Genomic DNA, 21,191 nt, shown 5'->3' on the forward strand with positions numbered 1-21,191 from the left:
ATGATTCATGTATAGAACCTGTGAAGAATGAAGTTACTTAAAAGTGCCCTTTGTGCACGGTCTCTGATAAAATATTTCTATTATGATTTGCCTAAATTGTCTCTTACACCCGAAATTACTTTTTAAAAATCCATGAAAAATCAAAGTTAAAAGTAGCAGACCATTAGTGTTATAAAACAACAGCTTTCCTAGTTTTCTTCTTACTAATAAACGTCCTGATTGGTGTTTGTTAAGTTGCGTCAGCTAGAGGTTAAAATAATTATTTAATTATTTTGCTAATATTCAAACAGATGGAAAATACTTGAAATATCTCAATTTTGTACTTAAAATAAATGCTTATAATGTGATATATTTTAGGTTATTAAGGACAATTTGTTGAATACTTATCGAGTCAGTGTTTGATATGTCCTATTCTTTTAAAACAAGTCTATTGTAGCTCTCTCTACTCTCCTAACAGCTGGCTCCTATTCAACGTCAAAAATACAAATTTTAATAACTATTTCTAATGACATAGTAACTTAGAGAGATGGGGCATCCCTTTTTAGTTACTAAAAAAGGGTCTGTTTTGGTGCCAAACTACAGAAGGTGCAGTTTTGAAGACAGATTAGAAACTGAATACACCAAGGTAGCTGCTTGGGAAAACGAACAGTATATAATCTAATATCTTTAATTTTATGTACATGAATATAATGTATGTCAACTTTGTACATGAGATATAGTATTTAAACATTTTACTCAACAAACAAGAATTTACAATAGCAATATAACTGACTAGAGGGCTATCCACTTAATAATACTTAGATTAGATCTGTAATAGGAAAAGAATAGTTTACAATCATAGAAACACTGACATTTAAAACAAGAATTTATAAAATAATTTATATATATCCTAGCATCTATAGAGAGGAATGATTTGCATTTGTGGGTGTGTGCAATGAATGGCATATTTTAAATTTTTAGGTAATAAAATAATTTAGAAGCAGTTCATGCAGTGGTCAAAGCAAGGAATGGCAAGTTCCTTTAAGAAGTCCTCTATCTTTGACACCAACCGGCGTAAGACATACACTAGGTACCATGGGGCACGCTAGAACAAGTCTCCTTCAAGAGTTACTTATATAAACATCAATATACACACGTTGATATCCTTCCTTCCATAGTACAAGTACAGGTCACAACTTCTCTCAGCTGTGGGAGTAGTCAGTTTATACTTAAAGTGATTTAATGTCCCTCCTGGAGTTCTACATAATATATCTCTATCATAAGGTAACTAACAGAACTTTCTAGTTTTCACAACCTTACTCTGATACTTTACAGAGTGCCCCCCATGTCCTATGACATAAACATCCAGCAGGTAAGATCTGCCAGGCTGAAGACCTTTAATTGTTTCTGTGGTCACTGCTTTCTGCAGGTTTTGACTATGGAAATATTTACAGAGGACCTTTTCTGACTTCTTCCTGATATCTGGTCCTAGGCATTGGTTTTGCTCTCTTCTCTTCTGGTCTTCATTGTAGTTATCATCCACTTCTTTTTTGTAGATGCAAAACTTATTCCTTTCCTGAGTGCCTAGCCAAGCCACGGTGGCCGAGGAACAGGTACGGAGCTTGTCAAAGGCTTTGATTCTTGTGTCTTCAGGAAGAGAGGGAAATGACTGCTTAGTAGGCCTTGTGGTAGCTAGTATTTTCAACACAGATGCTCCTTTCTTGTTTCCTTTCAGTCGAATGAGGTATTTCGCTTTAGGTTTTCCTCTAAGCTGAAACTGCTGAATGCCTTCCACATTCTGAGACAGAAGAAGTTTCCCATCTCTTCTCACTTGGATTTGGACAGCATCCAGACACGAGTGAATAAAGAAGGTGACTTTTTGGTGAGAAGAGACTGGAGCGAACCGTAGAAACTTTGCTCCCTTCCTTTTAACAAATATATCTGTTACCTTCCCATCTTTTAGCTCAACTGTCTTCTGTTTGGCTTCTTCCTTGGTCCTGGCAAAGGTACCTACGTAAGCGGTGCTCATGTTGCTGTTGACGTTGACCACAAATACATCAAAGTAGTACTGCGTGTCGGGTTTCAGATCGGAGACGGTGAAGATGTTCTTGTTTCCTATGCAGATTTTCTGAATGTCAACCTTGGGCCTGGAGTAGACATGACGCCCCAGTTTTGGAAAAGGCTTTGCTTGGAAACTGCGTTCTTTACCTGAATTATCTGAAGGAAATCCAAAGTGGGCAAAGTCAAAGGGGCTGAAGTCCAGACCAGGTTTCGGTGCCATCATAAAAGCATCATCTGCACTCAGTTTTGCTTCTACTGCACAGAGACTTTTGAAATTGTGCTCTTTGTTGATGACCACGCAGTACTGAATGGGTTGTTTCAGCAAAGAGGCAGTGGGGCTTGGTTTCCAGGCCAAAGTGATCGTGGTGCGCCCCAGTGAGGTCACATCTACTCTGGGGTCATAGGGTAACTCAGGGTATGGCTGATCAGATTCTGGAGTTGTGGTGGCATATACTTTGAAATGTGTATCTTTCTCTGTTGAAAGAAGATCCAACTGATATAAACCGGATGGGGAACTAGAAGATATAAAATACTCAACATCATTGCCTTTGTAGGAGAATAACTCAGTGCCTTCCTCATTAATGATCTGCTGCTTCTGCTGCTCAAGAGGTTCCAGATCACCTAGAAGACACATGAGAAGCACAGGCTACTGTCAGGGCATACACTGTGGCTTGCCAGCCTTAAGTTATCCTTTTATCTTATTTCTTCTCTATTATGAAAATAGTACATGTTCATAAGTAAAAATATTTATAAATGTATTCAAGATAATATTTATTTTGACCATTATACATCATGCTCTTATATATGTGTAAGGCTTTTCTGAATTTCAATTATTTCTTCAGAGCAGAATCCAATTAGTAAAAATTTCAGGTCAGAGACTGTAAACTTTTGAGATATTATGAATCCTGACTTGTCAATCTGCTTACCAAAAGAAATGTATCACTTTGCATTTGGATGGCCAGTCATTTTGCTAATTTCACTACTGTTAGAAGGACTAGACAATCTGATTAAAATACAGAATATAAAGTACCAGTAAGAATGTTTGGCCGGGTGTCATGGCTCACGCCTGTTATCCTAGCACTTTGGGATGCTAAGGCTCTAAGATTACTTGAAGCTGAACCTGGACAACAAACAGAAACCCTGTCTCTACAAAAAATAAAGATACAAAAATTAGCTGGGCATAGTGGCACATGCTTGTGGTCCCAGCTACCTGGGAGGGTGAGGCAGGAGGATTGCTTATGCCCTGGAGTTCAAGGCTGCCGTGAGCTATGACTACACCACTATGCTCCAGCCTGGGCAACAGAGCAAGACCCTGTCTCAAAATAAAATAAAATAAGATGAAAATTTTAAAAAGAGTGTTTAAGGTTCAACGTATAGAACATGCACCCAGGAATAACATAGGAATAGTGTTAAAACTAAACTAATTTTTCCATATTTTGTTACTGTAGGTAGCAGATATCACACAGATACCAGTGTATAGATAAGTTTCCAGGGCTTGGTGAATGACTGGGTAGCTGCAGTGAGAAGAAACCTTTCCCAGTTTATCACTGCAGGTTGAAAGTGAGCTATACAGAATTTCATATTCCTAAACACAATCATCAAACGGATATATTAACATCAAGATTTGGCCAGGTGCAGTGGCTCACGCCAGTAATCAGCACTTTGGGAGGCCGAATCGCTTGAGCTCAGGAGTTGAGACCGGCCTAGGTAACACAGTGAAACCCTGTCTTTACAAAAAAAAAAAATTAGCTAGGCATAGTGGCATGCACCTCTGGTCCCAGCTACTTGGGAGGCTGAGGCAGGAGAATTGCTTAAGCCCAGGAGATGGAGGTTGCAATGAGCCGAGATTACACCACTGCACTCCTAAGCGGCAGAGCGAGACCCTGTCCCAGAAAAACAGGCCCATCAAGATTCGTTTTCTGTATCTTGGTCTCCTTACTCCCCAAACACACTTCCATAATTTTCCTAATTGTGATGTTTGCTCCTCTTTGTAACTACTATAGCTAGCCTTTGTAGCTATACCTATACATAGCTATATATATGTATATGTATACATAGCTATATATATGTATATGTATAGCTATATATACAGCTATATATATGTATATGTGTGTGTGTATATATAGAGAGAGATTATATATATGGTCTTCTGTAGGGCACCGTTGTCAAGCCTTCACCTTTAACCTATGATGCCCTTAAAGAGCTTTCAGGGTGTCATACAGACTCTTCTCATTTCCCTTTTATCTTATTATTTGCTCTCCATCATGTCTTCTTTAAATGCTTAGCCCATTCATCCTACTAACTTTGTTTTCATCTTGGCCTTTAACTACTACTAAATGCCTCTCTGCTTCTCTGTCGCCATCTCTTATTCCCTGGAGATCAGAGGTTCTTAACCTTGGCTGTATATTAGAATCACCTGGAGGGCGGTGCTAACAATCCCAAAGTTCGGACCTCACCCCGTGGCAATTAAATTAGCAGTTTTTAAAGCCTTATATGTGATTAGGATGTTTAGGCAAGATTGCAGACCACAGCCATAGAGGCTAGTCCAAACCTCTCCCCTTCTCCTCAAGCCATCAGTCCCCGTACCTGTCTCTCCTAACCTTTTGTCAGGATCAATGTCATCTGATGCCACCCTCCCACCTCCCTTATCTCTGTCTCATACCTTCAGCTTCACCTGTGCACCCATGCTGCTTTTTCTTACTAACACACAGAAGTTTGTATGTTTCACAAGCCTTAAAACCATCCATTCAAAGGTCCAGGGGCAGATCTATCCGCTGCTTACCTGAGCCTTCCCCACTTGTGTCCTCCGGAAGCTCCTGAAGGCTCAGCTTCCACTCCAAAGGTGCATCACAGGGCGTCACTGTGACTGATAATGGAGTATTGTCTTCTTCAACCACAAAGAAATACCTGTGGGAAAGTGGACCAGTTTAGACCGTGGTAACTCTTTCTAACATTTACAATCAAGACTTACCAGAGAAATAATTTGGTTTTAATTTTGTTTTCATTTTACAAATTTTATAAAATTTTCATAAAATGTCATTGTATTTTCTCTTAACAGAAAATAAAATCGGCTATTTGACACAAAACATGACATGGCATTAACTGTGGAAGTCCAACTGCCTCAAGGATCTGCAACCAGATTTATCATCAACAAATACAGTGTGAAATAAAAGACATTGAACTCAAAAGTATTTTGAGTTAAAAATCAACACTTACCTGTTGTGTGGTATTATTTAACACATGCCCTGCCATTGCAAAATGAATCACAACCAAGAAAATTTCCAGGTTTGATGCCCTAAAGGTGCTGTGCTTTCCATACATTTGGTGATAAATTTGTACATTACCTTGAGGGCACTCTGACATAGTTACAACTATTTCAAAAGATCATTTTCACAGCAACCTAGTCCTAAAGTGTATGTTTGTCTCTGGCACTATAATGCTGTATTCACATTTTTACATTAGTGACTTTTATTCACAGCTTTACTATTTCATCTCTTTTTATTTGTTTGTTTTGAGACAGGCTTGCACTGTCTCCCAGGAAGGAGTGCAGTGGCGTGGTCATAGCTCCCTGCAGCCTCAAACTCCTGGGCTCAAATGATCCTCCCACCTCAGTTTCCTGAGTAGCTGTGTCTACAGGCGTGTGCCACCATATCTGGCTGATTTTTAAATTTTTTGTACAGATGGGAGTCTCACTATGGTGCTCTGACTGGTCTCAAATTCTTGGCCTCCAGTGATCCTCCTGTCTCAGCCTCCCAAAGCACTGGGATTACAAGTGTGAGGCACCATGCCTGGCCCATTTCATATCTTTTTGAATGGCATTATCTAATCATCTTTTGAGAAATACTTTTAAAAAGTAAAGAACACTGTGTCAGTCAGTAGAAAGACACATTCCTCTATCACAGGTTTTCTGTTGAATTAAATAAGTTAATGATTTTAAAACAAAATTTAAAAAATCAAATGTTCTACTCTGTGCTTTCCCCTGAGCCTTTATTGTAATGCCTTAAAAAGAATAAAAATATTGCTTAACTATAGAAATACCATATATTCTTACTCCAAATGACTTAGACAGTTTCATTTAATTATCTTTCAAAACCTATAATCTTGCCAATGAGGAAACAGTGGTTTCGATTCTAGCAAGCCCAGAGTTGCTCACTGATTCCATGCAGAGAAAAACAGCCTTTGCCTCCTGTGGATTGAACCTCCTGGATATCTCTTGCCTTCCTATTCTCTCCATAACCCTGACCAACACTGACCGCCGAGCCTCCGACCACAGCCGTCTCCTCTGCTGGTTCCTTCTCACCTCCCTGAACTCTAATGTCGGGAGTGAACCACAGGACTGTGCTTGAACATCTCTTTTCTACCTATGCTCACTCCCTGTGTTACCTCATCCAGGCTCATACAATTAAGGAATTTTTCCCCAAAGCTAAAATCTAAAGCTCCGACAGGACTCTAAGCTGGAAATCACACAGTACATTTGCTTTTTTAGGAGATTCCTCTTGCTGCAGTTTTTGATTTGGAGTTGGTGAAAGTGGATGTATGGGAAACTACTCATTAATTCATCCAACAAACATTCCTTGAGAAGTCTTTGAGACTAAAGAAAAAGCATCCCTGAAGAAATGACTTTAAATGTGAGTTGGGGCAAAGGAGTTCTTTTCAGGCAGAGAAAACCACATCCCATAGATGGCAGGGTGGGTACAGTAAAGTTAATAATACAGTAAAGTTAAACAATCATCTAGACAAAATAGATGATTGAATTGTTTACTGTATGGAAAGTTTAATGTACCATAAGCATTCCTGAACAGAGTGTCGGAAGGCTTAATTTTTAATGCAGTCTACTTTTTGTGAGTAGAATTTTGTCTCTTTGGCCAGATTGCATGGGAGTTATTAACCACATAAACACAATTGAACCTATCTATATTACAAAGAAATAGATACAACAATATAAGTAGATTGGCATCATGTGAGTAAAAGAGTGTTCAAAACTTCTTGTTTGATTTTAGGTTTTATGTGAATAGCAGAGCTAACTAACGGCACAGAAAAAAACAATGTCCAAGTTTGTCTATTACCTTCTGTTCTCATTTCACACAAGGAAGTAGTTTATTTCCCAAACTGTGTCTTAGTAACTTAAACATAGGTCACAGGTGACCTATTACAAATAAAACAATGCTTGCATTCCACAAGATAATCATTATGCATATAAAGCAGCAGGGAGTCCCTCTTAAGTCAACATTTTCATATGGAAGCACTTAGATTAGGAATAAATGATAATTTGAATATACTTAACAATTTGATGGTTGCACAATTCGACAGTTGCACAAAGCAACCGTACAAGAGAGTGACAATCAGAGATGACAGGACGTAATCTACATGTTCGAGATATTTACTGGCAAGTGAGGGACACAGAAACATAATAACTAAGGAAACACGGCCCCACATTATAGTGCCAAAGCTGAGGGATAATCACACCACGAGCCATTTAGCGTTTGGAATTTATGTACAAACATAAGAATAATTAATGCATTTGTTGTCTTTTTAAATTTACTGCTGTGAAACTTTATCTGGAATTTCTTTTTTAATTTGGAATATAAACAACATCTATGTGTGCTTATCACTGCATATTTCACACCCAGAAATGAAGTTTCTACTTGTAGCTATAATCCTTTATTAGTATAAGTCTGCTTTTACTAATGTATGTTAACATTTTTTCATATTGTGGATACCAAGGGCCTCAATAATTATTGGTGGAAAAAAGATAAAAATAAAGAATGAATAAAAGAAAGAAATAAAAATAGAAAATGTTTTATAATGTCTCATAATAAAAACATGGAGCTTTTCTTCAGAAGTGTAATCTCTAAAACAACTCTTAAAGGCAACTTATTTTTAAGAAACTGGAAGACTAAACAAGATGAACTATTTAATTAAGTGATTTGATTACATAATGTGGAATGCTGTATTTAAAGTATACTGCAAAGAAGGCAGTGCACAAGTGCATTTGGGAAATGAAAGTAATTTCTACAGAAAATTTTTGATTTGATTTCACTCACATGTAAATTTCAAAGGACAAAATAATATGAAAAGCCAAATGTGTTCGCAAGAACTCAGTTAATAGTTAAGAATAACTAGAAGTATGAGGACTGCTTTGTATGCCTTTTACTGTTTTCACAGACTCAATTTTAGTCAGGACCGAGACAGTAAGTTCCTTCAATGTAACCATCATTTCCTTTTCTGCCTTTACTCTCATGAATGTCATTTAAAGATTCAAAATTATTTTATATGTTATTGACAAGTCAGTTACTAGTCTAGTGTGGTCATGCAAACAAATAATTTCACTCGAGCAGTGCCGAAATGATATCCAAACAATAGTTCACTCTAGTTAATGTATTTTGACTAACCAGATGGAGATATGACTGGGCCATTAAATGGAAGGGGTTCAGACCACCTCCTTCCATGATTACTGTTAATGAAAACTGAAAAGATGACCAATGATCTGATATACCTCAATCTCTAGAAAATGGGTTATTAATGTTCTGAGACAGTTTAATCCTTTGGCATGTCACTGTATCCCAGGTTAGAAGGAAAAACTGGTTTTGAAATATAATTATCCAAAGATTAACTGTGTGTTCTAAACTTAAAAAGGGAGAAAAGAGTTTGAGCACTATAAAGTAGGTAATTTTAAATGTAATTAATTTATAACATATTATTTATATTATTTATCTATTTTTTTAAAGGTCAAAACATTTAGAAACTTTATGTGAGCCCAATTTGTTGATGTTGGAGTAAAGGTAAATAAACAGTGTCAGTTTTTATGACTGTTTAGTTTGATTCTCTCAGAATCTGATAATATTTGTTGAAGAAATATTATACTCCTAAAACATGATGCATTAAGTGTGGTATCTCACGCCTGTAATCCCAACACTTTGGGATGCTGAGGCAGGAGGATCACTTGAGCTCAGGAGTTAGAGACCAGCTTGGGCAACATAGTGAGATCCCCATCTCTACTAAAAATTTTAAAAATTTGTGGGGCAAGGTGGCACACACCTACAGTCCCAGCTGTAGGTGTACTCATGGGGCTGAGGCGGGAGGATTGATTCATCCCGGGATGTTGAGGCTACAGTGACCCATGATCATGCTACTGCACTGGGCAGACAGAGACCTTGTCTCAAAAACAAAAACAAAACTTAATGCAAATTCTTGAAGAATTATACATATTCATGAAAATTGATTTCATTTTAATCCTACAGAATCCTTCTTAGAAATATCCTACTGTACTGAAAAGAAGAAAATAATCATTCCAAAATATAAGAAGTGCAAGCATTGCCTCCTCCACCCAAAAGGAGATGACAATCAGCAAGAATCAAACAGCCTTTATTTCACAATGAGAAGTTGCACTACCATTTTCCCCCTTACTTACAGAAAATCGGTAATACTCTTCATAGGGTGATATGTAAATTACCTAAACTAGGTCTAAAGGTTACTTTCTTTTTTGGAGGCATCCTTTGTGAGCTTTTTAATAAAGAAAATACTGCAGGGAGAGTACCTTTTAGGTGTATCTCTAAAGAGATAACTGCTAATTTCAGCTCCATCTGGAATTACTGACGAATCATGAAAAAATGCCTTGTCCCGGATCTGCATCTGAAAAAGTTCCTCATCCCGGGTGGGTAACTTCTGGGTCCTTGAGCTGAGTGGAAACAGAAGCCACAGCAGACACCAGTGGAGCAGCACCATCCTGAGGCAACAGAAATGACTGCTTTATAAGTTTTGCAGGCAGACACTCAGGCAAGTCACAGACTTTCTAAAGGGTTAACACTATTTTAGCTTTGATGGAAATTTGGGGACACATCACGTATTTTGGATACATGCACATGATCTTGAAGGCAACTTTACTACATTTTTTCTTCAAACGACTTCATGATGTTGAGAATAAATTCACTAGAATTTCAGACATTAAAAAGATTTTGAAACGAAAAGACTCTTGCTGCATTAACTTCTCTGGGTATTGAGAGAGAAAATCCTCACTTCATTACAGCAGAAGCCTATATGGACATTGTAGATAACATTGTATCAATGTCTCAAAGCTTGTATGAAAATAATCTCTTAAGGTCAGTTCTTCGAACTATTATAAAAGTTAAACCAATGGTTGGCTGGTATCACTGTTCAGCAGACAAGTTGCTAATTGCTGATACGGTTGAACTATTACATTCAACGTAAGTCAGAGACTCTTTGAGAACCAGAAAATTATCACTGCTCAATTATTTTTATTCTTCCCTAAAATCTGACTAGGGATTATACATATATAACTCTCTATATAGTATTATGCTTTTTCCAAGATCAAATTTTCTTAAGTCAGGGATTTATAAATCATAAAGTTCATCTCTCTCACAGATTAAGCAATTTATCCAGAATCACAAGATGAGTTATTTGTTGATGTCTAGTTGTTATCAGGTACCAGAATCTTCAACACAACGTTGACATATACACCTCTATCGTTTTAGAAAATGGGCTTGAACCCCTACTCACACATCAGGTCAGAAAGGTGTATATTTGGAACATTTGTCTTAACTTCCAGCAGAGTACTTTCACTAAGTTACGTTTTGGCATTTGTCACTGACTTTCATCAAAGATCCTCTAAGTAATGATGGATCATTCTCTACTGCATCGTTGTAGGGGTGTTGTCGAAGCCACTGTCTTCCACATGTCTTGATGTTCCCAACAGGAAGCCCCAGGTACGCAAGTTCCTTGACATGACAGTCATGAAAAAACTTTGCTTCCTCTGACCATTTGGTACATTTTTTTTCTCACAGAAAGAAATACGTAAATGATTGTTTTCCTTTACCTCTTGGACTTAACATGCGTCAGGGAATTAAAGCATTAGAGAAATATAGTGTTTTTACACTGAGGTACTTGAAATAGCAAATGTTTGTGATAATTCAAGATGAAATGAATGCCAGTTTTATTTTTAAATAGACATTACTATAATCAATCTCTAAAACATCATTTGATTTTCATTTTATCTTTCTTTGGATGCTATCAAAAATAGATTCAGATCGCAAAAATATATAGTTTGAAGGAAATAAACATTCTCCTTTTTACAAGGTGGACATGAGAGGTGGATTTTTCACAGCGAGCTTGTGCAAAAAGCATTTTACTTTTTTCCAAATATTCTTTTCTTCTCTGTGTTCTGCGGTTTTCCATACAAAATGTCTGCAGTGATTTAGAGCTACTATGTGCAAAGCACTGTGCTAAGTTCACGAGCTGCATTACAACTTTTAGTCCTCACAATAAGCCTATGAAATAGCTGCTATCCTATGCAAAAATAAACTTCCATTATTTAAGTAGAGAAAGGATATAAATACAGGTGGATCTGACTGCAGAGCCCAATGTTCATCCTCTGTAATAACTCTCCAGAAAGCCATAATAACTTATTATGAGGTTTTTCCTTCCCACTCTTATTTCTTAATTGTATTGCAAGTGTAAGAAAATTCAACTGAGAGCTAAGAAACTTGATGTTTAGTTTCAATTCCTAACTAGATGTGTGATCTTAGGCAATTCACCTAGCCACTCCGGACCTCAGTTTTTTGAGGATTTTGGATGGGTGATCTCTAATGAGCAATGCTTCTGTGACTGAAATAAACTTTTCTTCCTAACAAGCTGGCAGTTTAAGAGTAAGACCAGGCCTTCTTAAGTTGCATGAAGTAATCCAGATGATTGTCAAGGAGAAATCCAAAAGAACTTGGGGATGTCAGTGGGAGCTCATGAGAGTTGCTAACAGTAGGCAAGGGCTATGTCTGCAAAAGATGGCTGGATGGATCAAAATTAAGACTAAGTTGATCTAATCTAACCAAGCAAGGACATGGGGGACTGACCTGAATGGGACCTCCCTCACCGCTCTCTGTCCCTCCTTTCTGTTCCTCTTTTGTTTGGAGCTAACAAAAACAGAAAATCCAAATGACATTTGCTATGCTGCCTCTGTTTAGAAATACCATAGACATGCCACATACAATTGTACCAGTTTATTTCTCTTTGTAGTACCATCCCCAAAACTTGCCTTGTGAGAACAGACGAGGCCAACTAAAGAAGAAAATCTCTTTAGAAATAGCTAGAATTTAGCTTTCTGTACTTGTTAGAAACCTATAGCAAACATGCTACCAGAGCACTTGAAAGCAAGATACACAGGTGTATTTGCCTCAGAGCCACTCAAGGCTTACCTCCTTAGGCCCCATGCTTGCCCACAAAGCTGCCAACCACAGTGCCACAGTATGACTTAGCAGGACCAGCTGCCTAAGGACTCAGGATATCTGGGATATTTAGGTCAGCCCCTGAGTTGGAGAAATAGTGTTGACTGATAGGAACTTTCCCTGCATCCTCAACTGCCCTAGGAAATAACTCTCTTTTTATTAAATCAGATACTTATAAAAAATGAATTCTGGCTGGGCGCAGTGGCTCACGCCTGTAATCCCAGCACTTTGGGAGGCCAAGGCGGGTAGATAACGAGATCAGGAGTTTGAGACCAGCCTGGCCAACATGGCAAAACCCCGTCTCTACTAAAAATACAAAAATTAGCTGTGTGTGGTGGCAGGTGCCTGTAATCCCAGCTACTTGGGAGGCTGATGCAGGAGAATCGCTTGAACCCAGACAGTGGAGGTTGTAGTGAGCCAAGATCATGCCACTGCACTCCAGCAAGACTCCGTCTCAAAAAAAGAAAAAAAAAATTCTGAGATAAAAACAATATTAATAAATTTTGTCATGTACATGCCACATGCCAGGCATTCTTCTAAGTTCTTTAAGTATATTATTTCATCTAATGCTAGCAACAACACTATAATGTAGGCACTACTCTTTTTTCTCATTTTAAAAATGATCAAAGTGAGACTTAGATCGTAAGGTCAGACAATAAATACTATCCGACATAAAAAACATGAACTATTTATTATAGGTGGCTTAAAATATGGTAAATCTGATTATTATATATTCTCCAATTCAGCTACTTAACAAATGAATATTAGTAAACAAATTCAAGTTATAGGATTATGCAGAGTAAGTGCTGGGAAGCAATTCTCCATGGGTCTCTGTGTTTGTTTTTGCAGAAGTACTTGGGAGCAGAAGTACTGACTGCTTTTGTACCACATTATCTTTTCAAGGATATTTGTATAGTGAGCAGCCTTGGAAGATGAAGCCTCTGGAGCAAACAGCAGGCATGGTTACCACCCATTATAAAAGATTTTATGTCCCTAAATTCAGGGATCCTCTCCTGTAATAAAATCCAAACATGGCCTAGTGCCCTCTGGCCCTGTTTGCATCATCCTGTGGGAAGTGGGGGGTCAGGGAGCCAGTGGAAGAAAATAATGATACTCTGCCTGAGTAATACATCACTGTGAGTAATCAAGTCCTTTGTCTCTGACCCAGGAGTATCATGCCTTCTTCTAGCATCCATGAAACTATGACAGACTAATTTATTAGCTTGCAAGTGGGCTAAAATCTCAAATCTTTCATAGTTTTTGACACTAAGCTTCTATTTATTAAACTATTTTACTGGTTTGCCTACTTTATTGGTTCCGGTATATGTTTTTATTTAGATGATCACCAATAAATAGGTAAGAGACTGAACTTTATCTTTTGCTTTATCAAAAACATCATATTTCCCAAACTAAAATTCCATCAGGCCACATTTTTTTTTTCTGAAACAGTTTTAACCATCTTAATTGCTATACCAATTATGAGCAAAACACAGTTTTCAAAAAAGTTTTAAAAACTAGTATGGACCCCAAACACAGAAATTTATACTCTGTCAGATTCTGGTTCTACAAATATTATCTAATAACATGCAACTACTGTTGGGGAAAAATTTAAATATTAGGGAGCATTGATGGCTTGTTCGATTTGGTGAGGTTACAGGCAGAAGTTAAAATGTATTTAAAAGAAGCACTGAATATAGCTAATCAAAAAAATGACGGTGCAGATACATTGTATATATTTTTAGAACTTACATTTGCTGATAAAAATTATTCAAATGGTGGTTTTAAGATTTTACACATTTTCCCCTCCCAATAAAATGTTCTCTCTCAGATACACAGTTTAAGAACTAGTCATTTAGAATAAACAATGAAAATTCATTCTTCTTAAGCAAAAGCCTTAAATTGCTTTATAAGAACAGACTTTTTTCCTAAAATTACAAAAGTGCCCTCTAATGGCATAACTTTTCCTCTCATTTCTTTTTGTTACTTCTAGGTAGACAGAGCTTATCCAGATTTAAACTTTACATTAAATAACATCAATCAGAGTTTCACTTTAAGCACTATTTCTTTTTTCATGGCCATCTGGTGGATGATGTAGGAAATGTGTTTGCACAGCAACAAATCTTGCTATCTTTCTACAACTGAGGCTTTAGTTCAAACATAAGTTGAAAGTTGCTAGGATAATTCCAAATATTTTTATTTTGCTAGGCAGATCAACTTGGCTGCACAGTTATCCACAACCCAGAAGAACTTGGTAGTGTTATTCTGTAACTGAAAAAATTGACTTTGTTTCAATTGAAAAGTGCTAATGAATAAAAGATATAGATGCTAATATATAATTCTGCTATTTTTATGTTGTCAAAGGCCTTCTTCATATTTGGCACAAGTCCTCAGATACTGCTAAAACTGAGGTGAGAAAATAAAAATGATCTAATGATTTGATACACCTCAATCTTTAGAAAACAGATTATTGGTGATATGATATTTTTCTTTGGAATGCCAATATCCTATTGGTTAAAAGGGGAAATAAAACTGGCCAAAGATTAACCATATAGTCTATACTTACAAAGGTAGAGATGGGTTTGGATAATCCAAAGTAAATAATTAGTTTATATGGTGTATGAATATATACACACACACATATTTTTAGACCAAAAATGTAGAAACATTATGAGTTCGATCAGTTGATATTGGAGTTAAGGCAAATGAGTAGTAGTCCCCAAAGAGAAAACTTTTAAATATAAAAATGGAATATCTGCTGCCCACTTTCTGGTGAGCAGGTAAATACTATACAACTCAAGAGATGTGGAGAAGGGATTCTTTCTAATATTTTAGGACTATGGTGATGGGTACTTGTTCTCCCCTTCATCACCTCCGGTTTTAAAGAAAATGTCAGTGAATAGATTTAAAGCATTTTTATTGCTCTTCAAGGAGTAGGGAGTGGAGCAAATGATGGATAACTGAGCATGTACAAACAATTCTAAGACTTTCTTTAGCATTAATTTGAACTTCATAGTCTATGGAACTTTTAGATAAATTAAACAGTCCAACTGACCTGGCATATCCTTTTCCCACAGACCTGTGGAAATGCTTGTGAATTATAAAATGGTCAGTGACAAGCAAAGTAAAACTTTAAAGGGAGTTTGAGTAATTTATTGTATCAATTAAATGCCCAGAATTGCCTCTATCATCACAAAAAAAGCACAACATACCTAAAAAATTAAACTTGCCCCAGAATGTCTATAGCAGTTCCACTACTGTCATTTTGCAAAATTTATCTGCAATTACATAAGATCAGAAAGTCAATTTATTCACCTTGATTAAACCACTGGTTCAGTTAGCTAACATTTATTATTTGAAATTGTATGAACAGTGATAAGAAATAAATCTGGCTACTTTTTTTTCTTAAAATTCCACTAAATGGTTTTACCACATATAACAATTAAGACTCTTAAGAGCAGACTCTTATTTCAACCACTAGAGAAAGCTTGTCTTTAATATTTACAGACTGCTATTTGGTTATATTATCTGAGCAATTCAAACAATTGCAAATCTGGTAGATATAAAGTTCTTTTGGCCTTTCATGTAATGGTCCAAGGCTCTCAAAATAGAAGACGTGATATAAATTAAGGCACCGTGACCTTTCTCAAACTGTAGCTTCCTCAGAACAGCAGCCAACAGCTTTACCTACCTGTGATAATATGATCAAAACAAATTCCTCCATCCCTTCAACACCAACAACAAGTTCTTTGCAGAAATGTATAAATGTAGCTGTCAAAAATATCATCAAGCTCTTATACAAGTTACATATTATAAAATTTAATATCAGATTCATCAGTATAAAGATAACATAAAGTATAAAATTTGAAAAAATATATAGTATCACTGAGATTCGCATAAAAATTACCTAATGTGCCTGATCATGTGCAGGCCACGAAGTTGAAATAAATTTACAATGACAAAAAAGGATGGGCATTCTGATTTACTTGAAGCAAATGTATTGAGAATAAATGGAATCTAATGTTTAATTAAAGAGAGTGGAAAGTGTATGATTATAATTTAGCGAGAATAATTTCAAGCAATGGTCTGCCACAGAGATTTCTGTTATTTTATTTTCCTAAGTGCAAATATTTAGTCTTTTAAATTTCCATTTTTAAACTCAAGGGCATTTGTTTTTGTTTGAATCATTCATGTCACATTTGATAATAAATCTGAAGCATTTGGTCAAGGTGTAAGAAAAACATATATAGCTTTGGTTGGGGGAAGAGCCTTGTGTCTGGTGTTGACTTGCTGGGCAGCAAGCGAAGGGGACTGCACACTTTAATACTGAATGTCCACCATGTGTCAGCGTGAATGTACGGATTCCCTCAAGGCAAAAATGCAACAATCAAAAGTTGAATTCCCAAAAGCTGTTTTATTTTGTTTTCTTTTGCAAGCAATGAAAATGTCTGAAGTTAGTTGTTCTTAAAAATCCAAATCTGTTAAAAATTTGAAGGAAATATAGCTTATTACAGACTGACATCTCCATATTTGAAAAGGGAGAAATAAAGCAGATGGAAGTAAAGGATTCCTGGTCTGCCCTGAGGAGTGGTCTCTGGCACATGCTAGGTGAGCTCTCGCTCTGTGATAACATGCCAACTTCTACCCAGCTCAACAAAGTAGAACCGACATTATGTACAGAACTCATGCACTAAAGCTCTCTAAATGCAGGCTGTCAGTGCACAGTGGCATGATTATTAAGGGTTTTAGAGTTCATTATGTCAATAATCTATGGATTAGGGACTTGCACATGCATTTCAACTGCAATCATTCCAACCTCCCTTAGCACTTTTCTAAATGACTGCCAACTTTCCTTCTGGAAGGAAATTAAATTAATATAAAAAAGCAATGTGAAATTAAAACATGCCAAGGATTCGAATAAAGTTTCCATTCTGTCATGCACTCCCTCTGAGTCTCATGATGCAGAGTTCATAACAGGGATAACGTTAGGGCATTCTAATTTAAAAGATGGCCAAGCCTACACAATCCGAATTATTTCAAAGAGGATCAGATTTTAAAGTAAGTAATCTTGTATTCCCATCAATATTAATGCCAATGAGAAGAATAATGAACAATAGAATTGGCCGAAATAAACGTCCCATAGATAGTAGTCTGTAATTCAGGAAGCCAGACCCATTTTAATAAAGAAAGGAGTAAAACTCTTAAAATGTATCAGATGGGTGATTAGAAGATATGACAAAGTTCAAAAGCAGTGTATGGGAGAATGCAAAGAAAAACTCGAACAAAATACTAAATACCTTCTTCCTATCAAAATGTCCTCTACATGTGAAACTGAGATAGCTGGGATAACTTCCATTGTCTTAGGTGATGCTAATGATTCTTAGAAAGCCCCAAAGGAAGGAATAATATGCTTGGTTGCTTTTCTTGCTTTTGTTTGGCAACTAAGCCTTATTTCCTGTTGATCTGCAACAAAATGAAAATGACTTCCTGTGCAACATTCCCCAAAGCAGTTTACAAACTGCATATGTCATTCTCTACTGAAATTTAGCTAAGATGGAGCATGGCAGTGCGCCAGTAGCATTTAGCAACAGCACATATCAGCCTGGAAGGTGAGGCATGAATTGTTGTGGTCAACAAAAAATATTGAGTCCCTGCAGTGTGTAGCACCATAAAAATTTGATTTTTTTATAGCAATTTTATCCAAGAAGTTAACTCTTCAGTAAGTCACTCCATGGATTTCTTAGGATACCAAAACCTAAATATGTCCAAAAGAGCAAAGATGAAGAGAATAAGAGTTTGTCAAGTATTGATGTCATGCTCCAATCTCAACCGGGTACTGTGAGGTCTCAAAAAATATATATATTTTAGGAACTTAGAATCTATTTATGGGGCAAAATGTACCTGCCCAGCCAACAGAGTCCAATGTCAGCATTTCCACTCATTTATTATTTTAATTCAATATCTATATAATAAGTTTTTGCTACATGCCAGGTACTCTTCTAGGAACAGTTGTGACCTCAGGAAGTGAGTGTTCTAGTGGTTGTGACAGGCAACACATAAACAGATACACAAGAAAACACCATTGCTGGTAGCTATGCTAAAAACTAAAATAGGCTTGTGTGAAAGTGTGGTGATGGGCTGTTTTAGATTGAGTATTTAGAGAAGTTTTCCTAGAGGAGATGACATTTATGCTGTCATCTGAATGACAATAGGAAGCCAATGAAGCAAATAAATACCAGGAGAAAAAGCATTCTGGGCAGATAAATAGCTGGTGTGAAGGCACTGAGGTTGCACTAAGCATGAGGTATTGACAAAAGGAAAGGACATCAGTGTGGAACAGAGTGGGGGAGGGAAGAATGGAAGACCAAGTAAGTTATCTCGGCACCAAGTATATGCCAATCACATAAAGATTTACACCCATATTAAGGGGTTTGGATTCTGTTCCAAGTGTGTTGGAAAGGCCCCCACCGCCAACTTTTTTGAGACAGGGTCTTGCTCTGTTGCCAAGGCTGGAGTGCAGTGGTGCAATCATGGCTCACTGCAACCTCTACCTCCTGAGCTCAAGAGATCCTTCCACCTCAGCTTTCTGGGTAGCTGGGACTACAGGTATGTGCCACCTGACTCAGCTAGTTTTTAAATTTTTGTATAGAAGGGATCTTGCCATGTTGCCCAGGTTGGTCTCAAACCCCTGGGCTCAGGTGATCCTTCCATCTTGGCCTCCCAAAGTGCTGGAATTACAGGCATGAGTGGAAAGCTCTTTAAGCATGGAAAGGCCATGAAGTGATCCAAGCTTTTTCAGGAATAGCCCTGTCTACCGTGTAGAAAATGAATTTCAGAGAAGAGGTAGTGTTAAAAGCAGAAAACAACTTCATCTTTATGAAAACAAAAAGACGAGATGAAGGCTACTGCAGTTGCCCATGGTAGAGATGGTAGTTGTTTCAACTTTGGAGAGGAGATGAGGAATAATGGAAAAATTGGGGATCTGTTTTGCAGTTGGATTGCCAGAATGTGCAGGTAAGTTGGAGGAAGGAAGTGAGGAAAAAAGAGGAATAAAAAATAACACATTGATTGTAGGAACATGCATATGATAAAATGACAAATAGAAAGTAATGCAAAGATGGAAGAAATGAGAGAAATAAATTAGTCAAACAGAATTTTCAGGTGGCATCTAATAGCCTGAATAGCTGTCTATCTTAGATGCAGTTTTAAAAACTAGTTATTATATTTAAGAAGGTATTAGAAGAGAGGAGAAAAAGAGGAAGGTATTCTCTTTAAATGATGAGAAACATAAATGAGGAAAGGCTACAGTGGAAATTAGTAGAAAGTGTGGTTAAAAAATAAAAGACTGATTTCAATTATCATGGTGGGAAATGTGATCTGCCAGACACATGGATGGTTGAAGATATTAGAGAAAGGCAATACATACACACATGCACCGCCCCCCAAGAAGTCGCTTCTTTGAACTTAAATTTTAAGTGAAGGGATGCATATTATTTGAGGCCAACCCATTTGTTAAAAGTACCCAGAGGAGAAAGCAGTTCGAAGGCATATTTTTGTCCTGGAAAGTGGTTATGGTAAATGAGAAAGAAACAGAATTAAGAAAGACAGATATGGAAGGTACAAAGAAAATCTGACAAGAAAATATTACGGTTTGGTATATGTGACCAGACCTCTTCATATGCTGTATCCAAACAGATAGGCTAAATAAAATCTATGAACCTTCCTAGAAACTCACACCTGCCAAATACCATATAACTTATGCTACTAGGCACTTATTTGGAAAGAAGCACCATCCCTGGAGGAATTCTAAAGGCAATGGAGTAATCCGGAATGTAGTGAACTACACAGGTACTAGCAGGAAGTGGCAGATGGTGAGCTCAGTGAAGAAAAGACTAGGAGGGAATTGACTGCAGTCACCGAGACAGTCAAGAAAACCAGGCTAGAGAGAGTAAGGAAGTGACTGGCAGCATCTTTAGGACGGACACCAAGCTTTGACGTATAATGCTCCATAGGGCAGCTCAGCAATCTTTTCATACATTTTGCAATACGCATGTTAAATGCTCACTACTGATGGATCAAATCGAACCATCACTATCTCTTCCGAACTGAGATAACTACTGATTTTGTTTGTTAGTAACAGCAAGGATAAAACTGAAAGACTAAAACAGAATAGTACAGCAAGAAAAAAAGATACTAAAAAACTATCAATCATTTCATTCAGTCATGACCTTGAATTTTTGTATATTTTCCATCTATCTCAGGCCATATGTACTATCTACTTAAAGGATCTTAAACATTCAAAAGGTTTTTCTAGTTCTACTCACCATATTAACAAGACAAGTTACTTAAAATGATTTAAGTTCAAAGATGTTTCTGTTCTTATGACAAACCTGGTTTTAAAAACTGCCTTGGTGATTCTGCTGGCGATGTCTGTTCAACACATGGGATGCATCCTCCCTAAAGTTTCCGTCAAAGAAATCTTTTATAACCCAACTTCCAGTGATGTAACAAGAAGCAATACCCACTAATAAAGCAGTGACAACAGAAAAGAGCAAGCATGGTGGGATTACGGAGTTCAGTGGGTAATTCCACAAATATGTGTAGGGCATTTACTCTGTACTAGGCACTACCTGACATGCTGGGAATGAGGCAGCGAACAAGAAGTGTGAAGATCTTGAGCTTGTAGAGCTTATACTCAGTGGATAAGAGGGACGAAAAACAAGTAAAGAACAAAGTATAATTAGTATAATGATCCCAAAGGGCACTGAGCACTCTAAAGAAAATGAGACAGGATAAGGGACTAGAGAGGACCTTTGGAAAGGTGAAGGCTGGGAAGAAGGGGCCCTTCTAAGCTGGTCAAGAAACCCTCTCTGAGGAAGGAACATTTCAGCAAGGGCTCGCATGAAGAGTAAGCCATAC

General features: G+C 37.2%; 1 protein-coding gene across 5 annotated transcripts in view; it reads right to left on the reverse strand.

The window, feature by feature from the left end:
* Nucleotides 1–651: 651 nt before the first annotated feature.
* The window catches only part of NDNF (neuron derived neurotrophic factor), a 36,923-nt gene continuing 16,383 nt past the window's right edge, over nt 652–21,191 (reverse strand). For all 5 annotated transcript variants that reach the window (XM_045392826.3, XM_005555820.5, XM_015450786.4 and 2 more), the window contains exons 2-4: nt 9,578–9,766; nt 4,823–4,947; nt 652–2,661 (exon numbers count right to left, since the gene is read on the reverse strand). In XM_045392826.3, the coding sequence (XP_045248761.1) occupies nt 1,268–2,661; nt 4,823–4,947; nt 9,578–9,765 (1,707 nt within the window). In that variant the 5' untranslated portion in view covers nt 9,766 and the 3' untranslated portion in view covers nt 652–1,267. The remainder of the gene's footprint in view (nt 2,662–4,822; nt 4,948–9,577; nt 9,767–21,191) is intronic.

The sequence above is a fragment of the Macaca fascicularis genome, chromosome 5 (genome assembly GCF_037993035.2).
Source record: "Macaca fascicularis isolate 582-1 chromosome 5, T2T-MFA8v1.1".
NCBI lineage: Eukaryota > Metazoa > Chordata > Mammalia > Primates > Cercopithecidae > Macaca > Macaca fascicularis.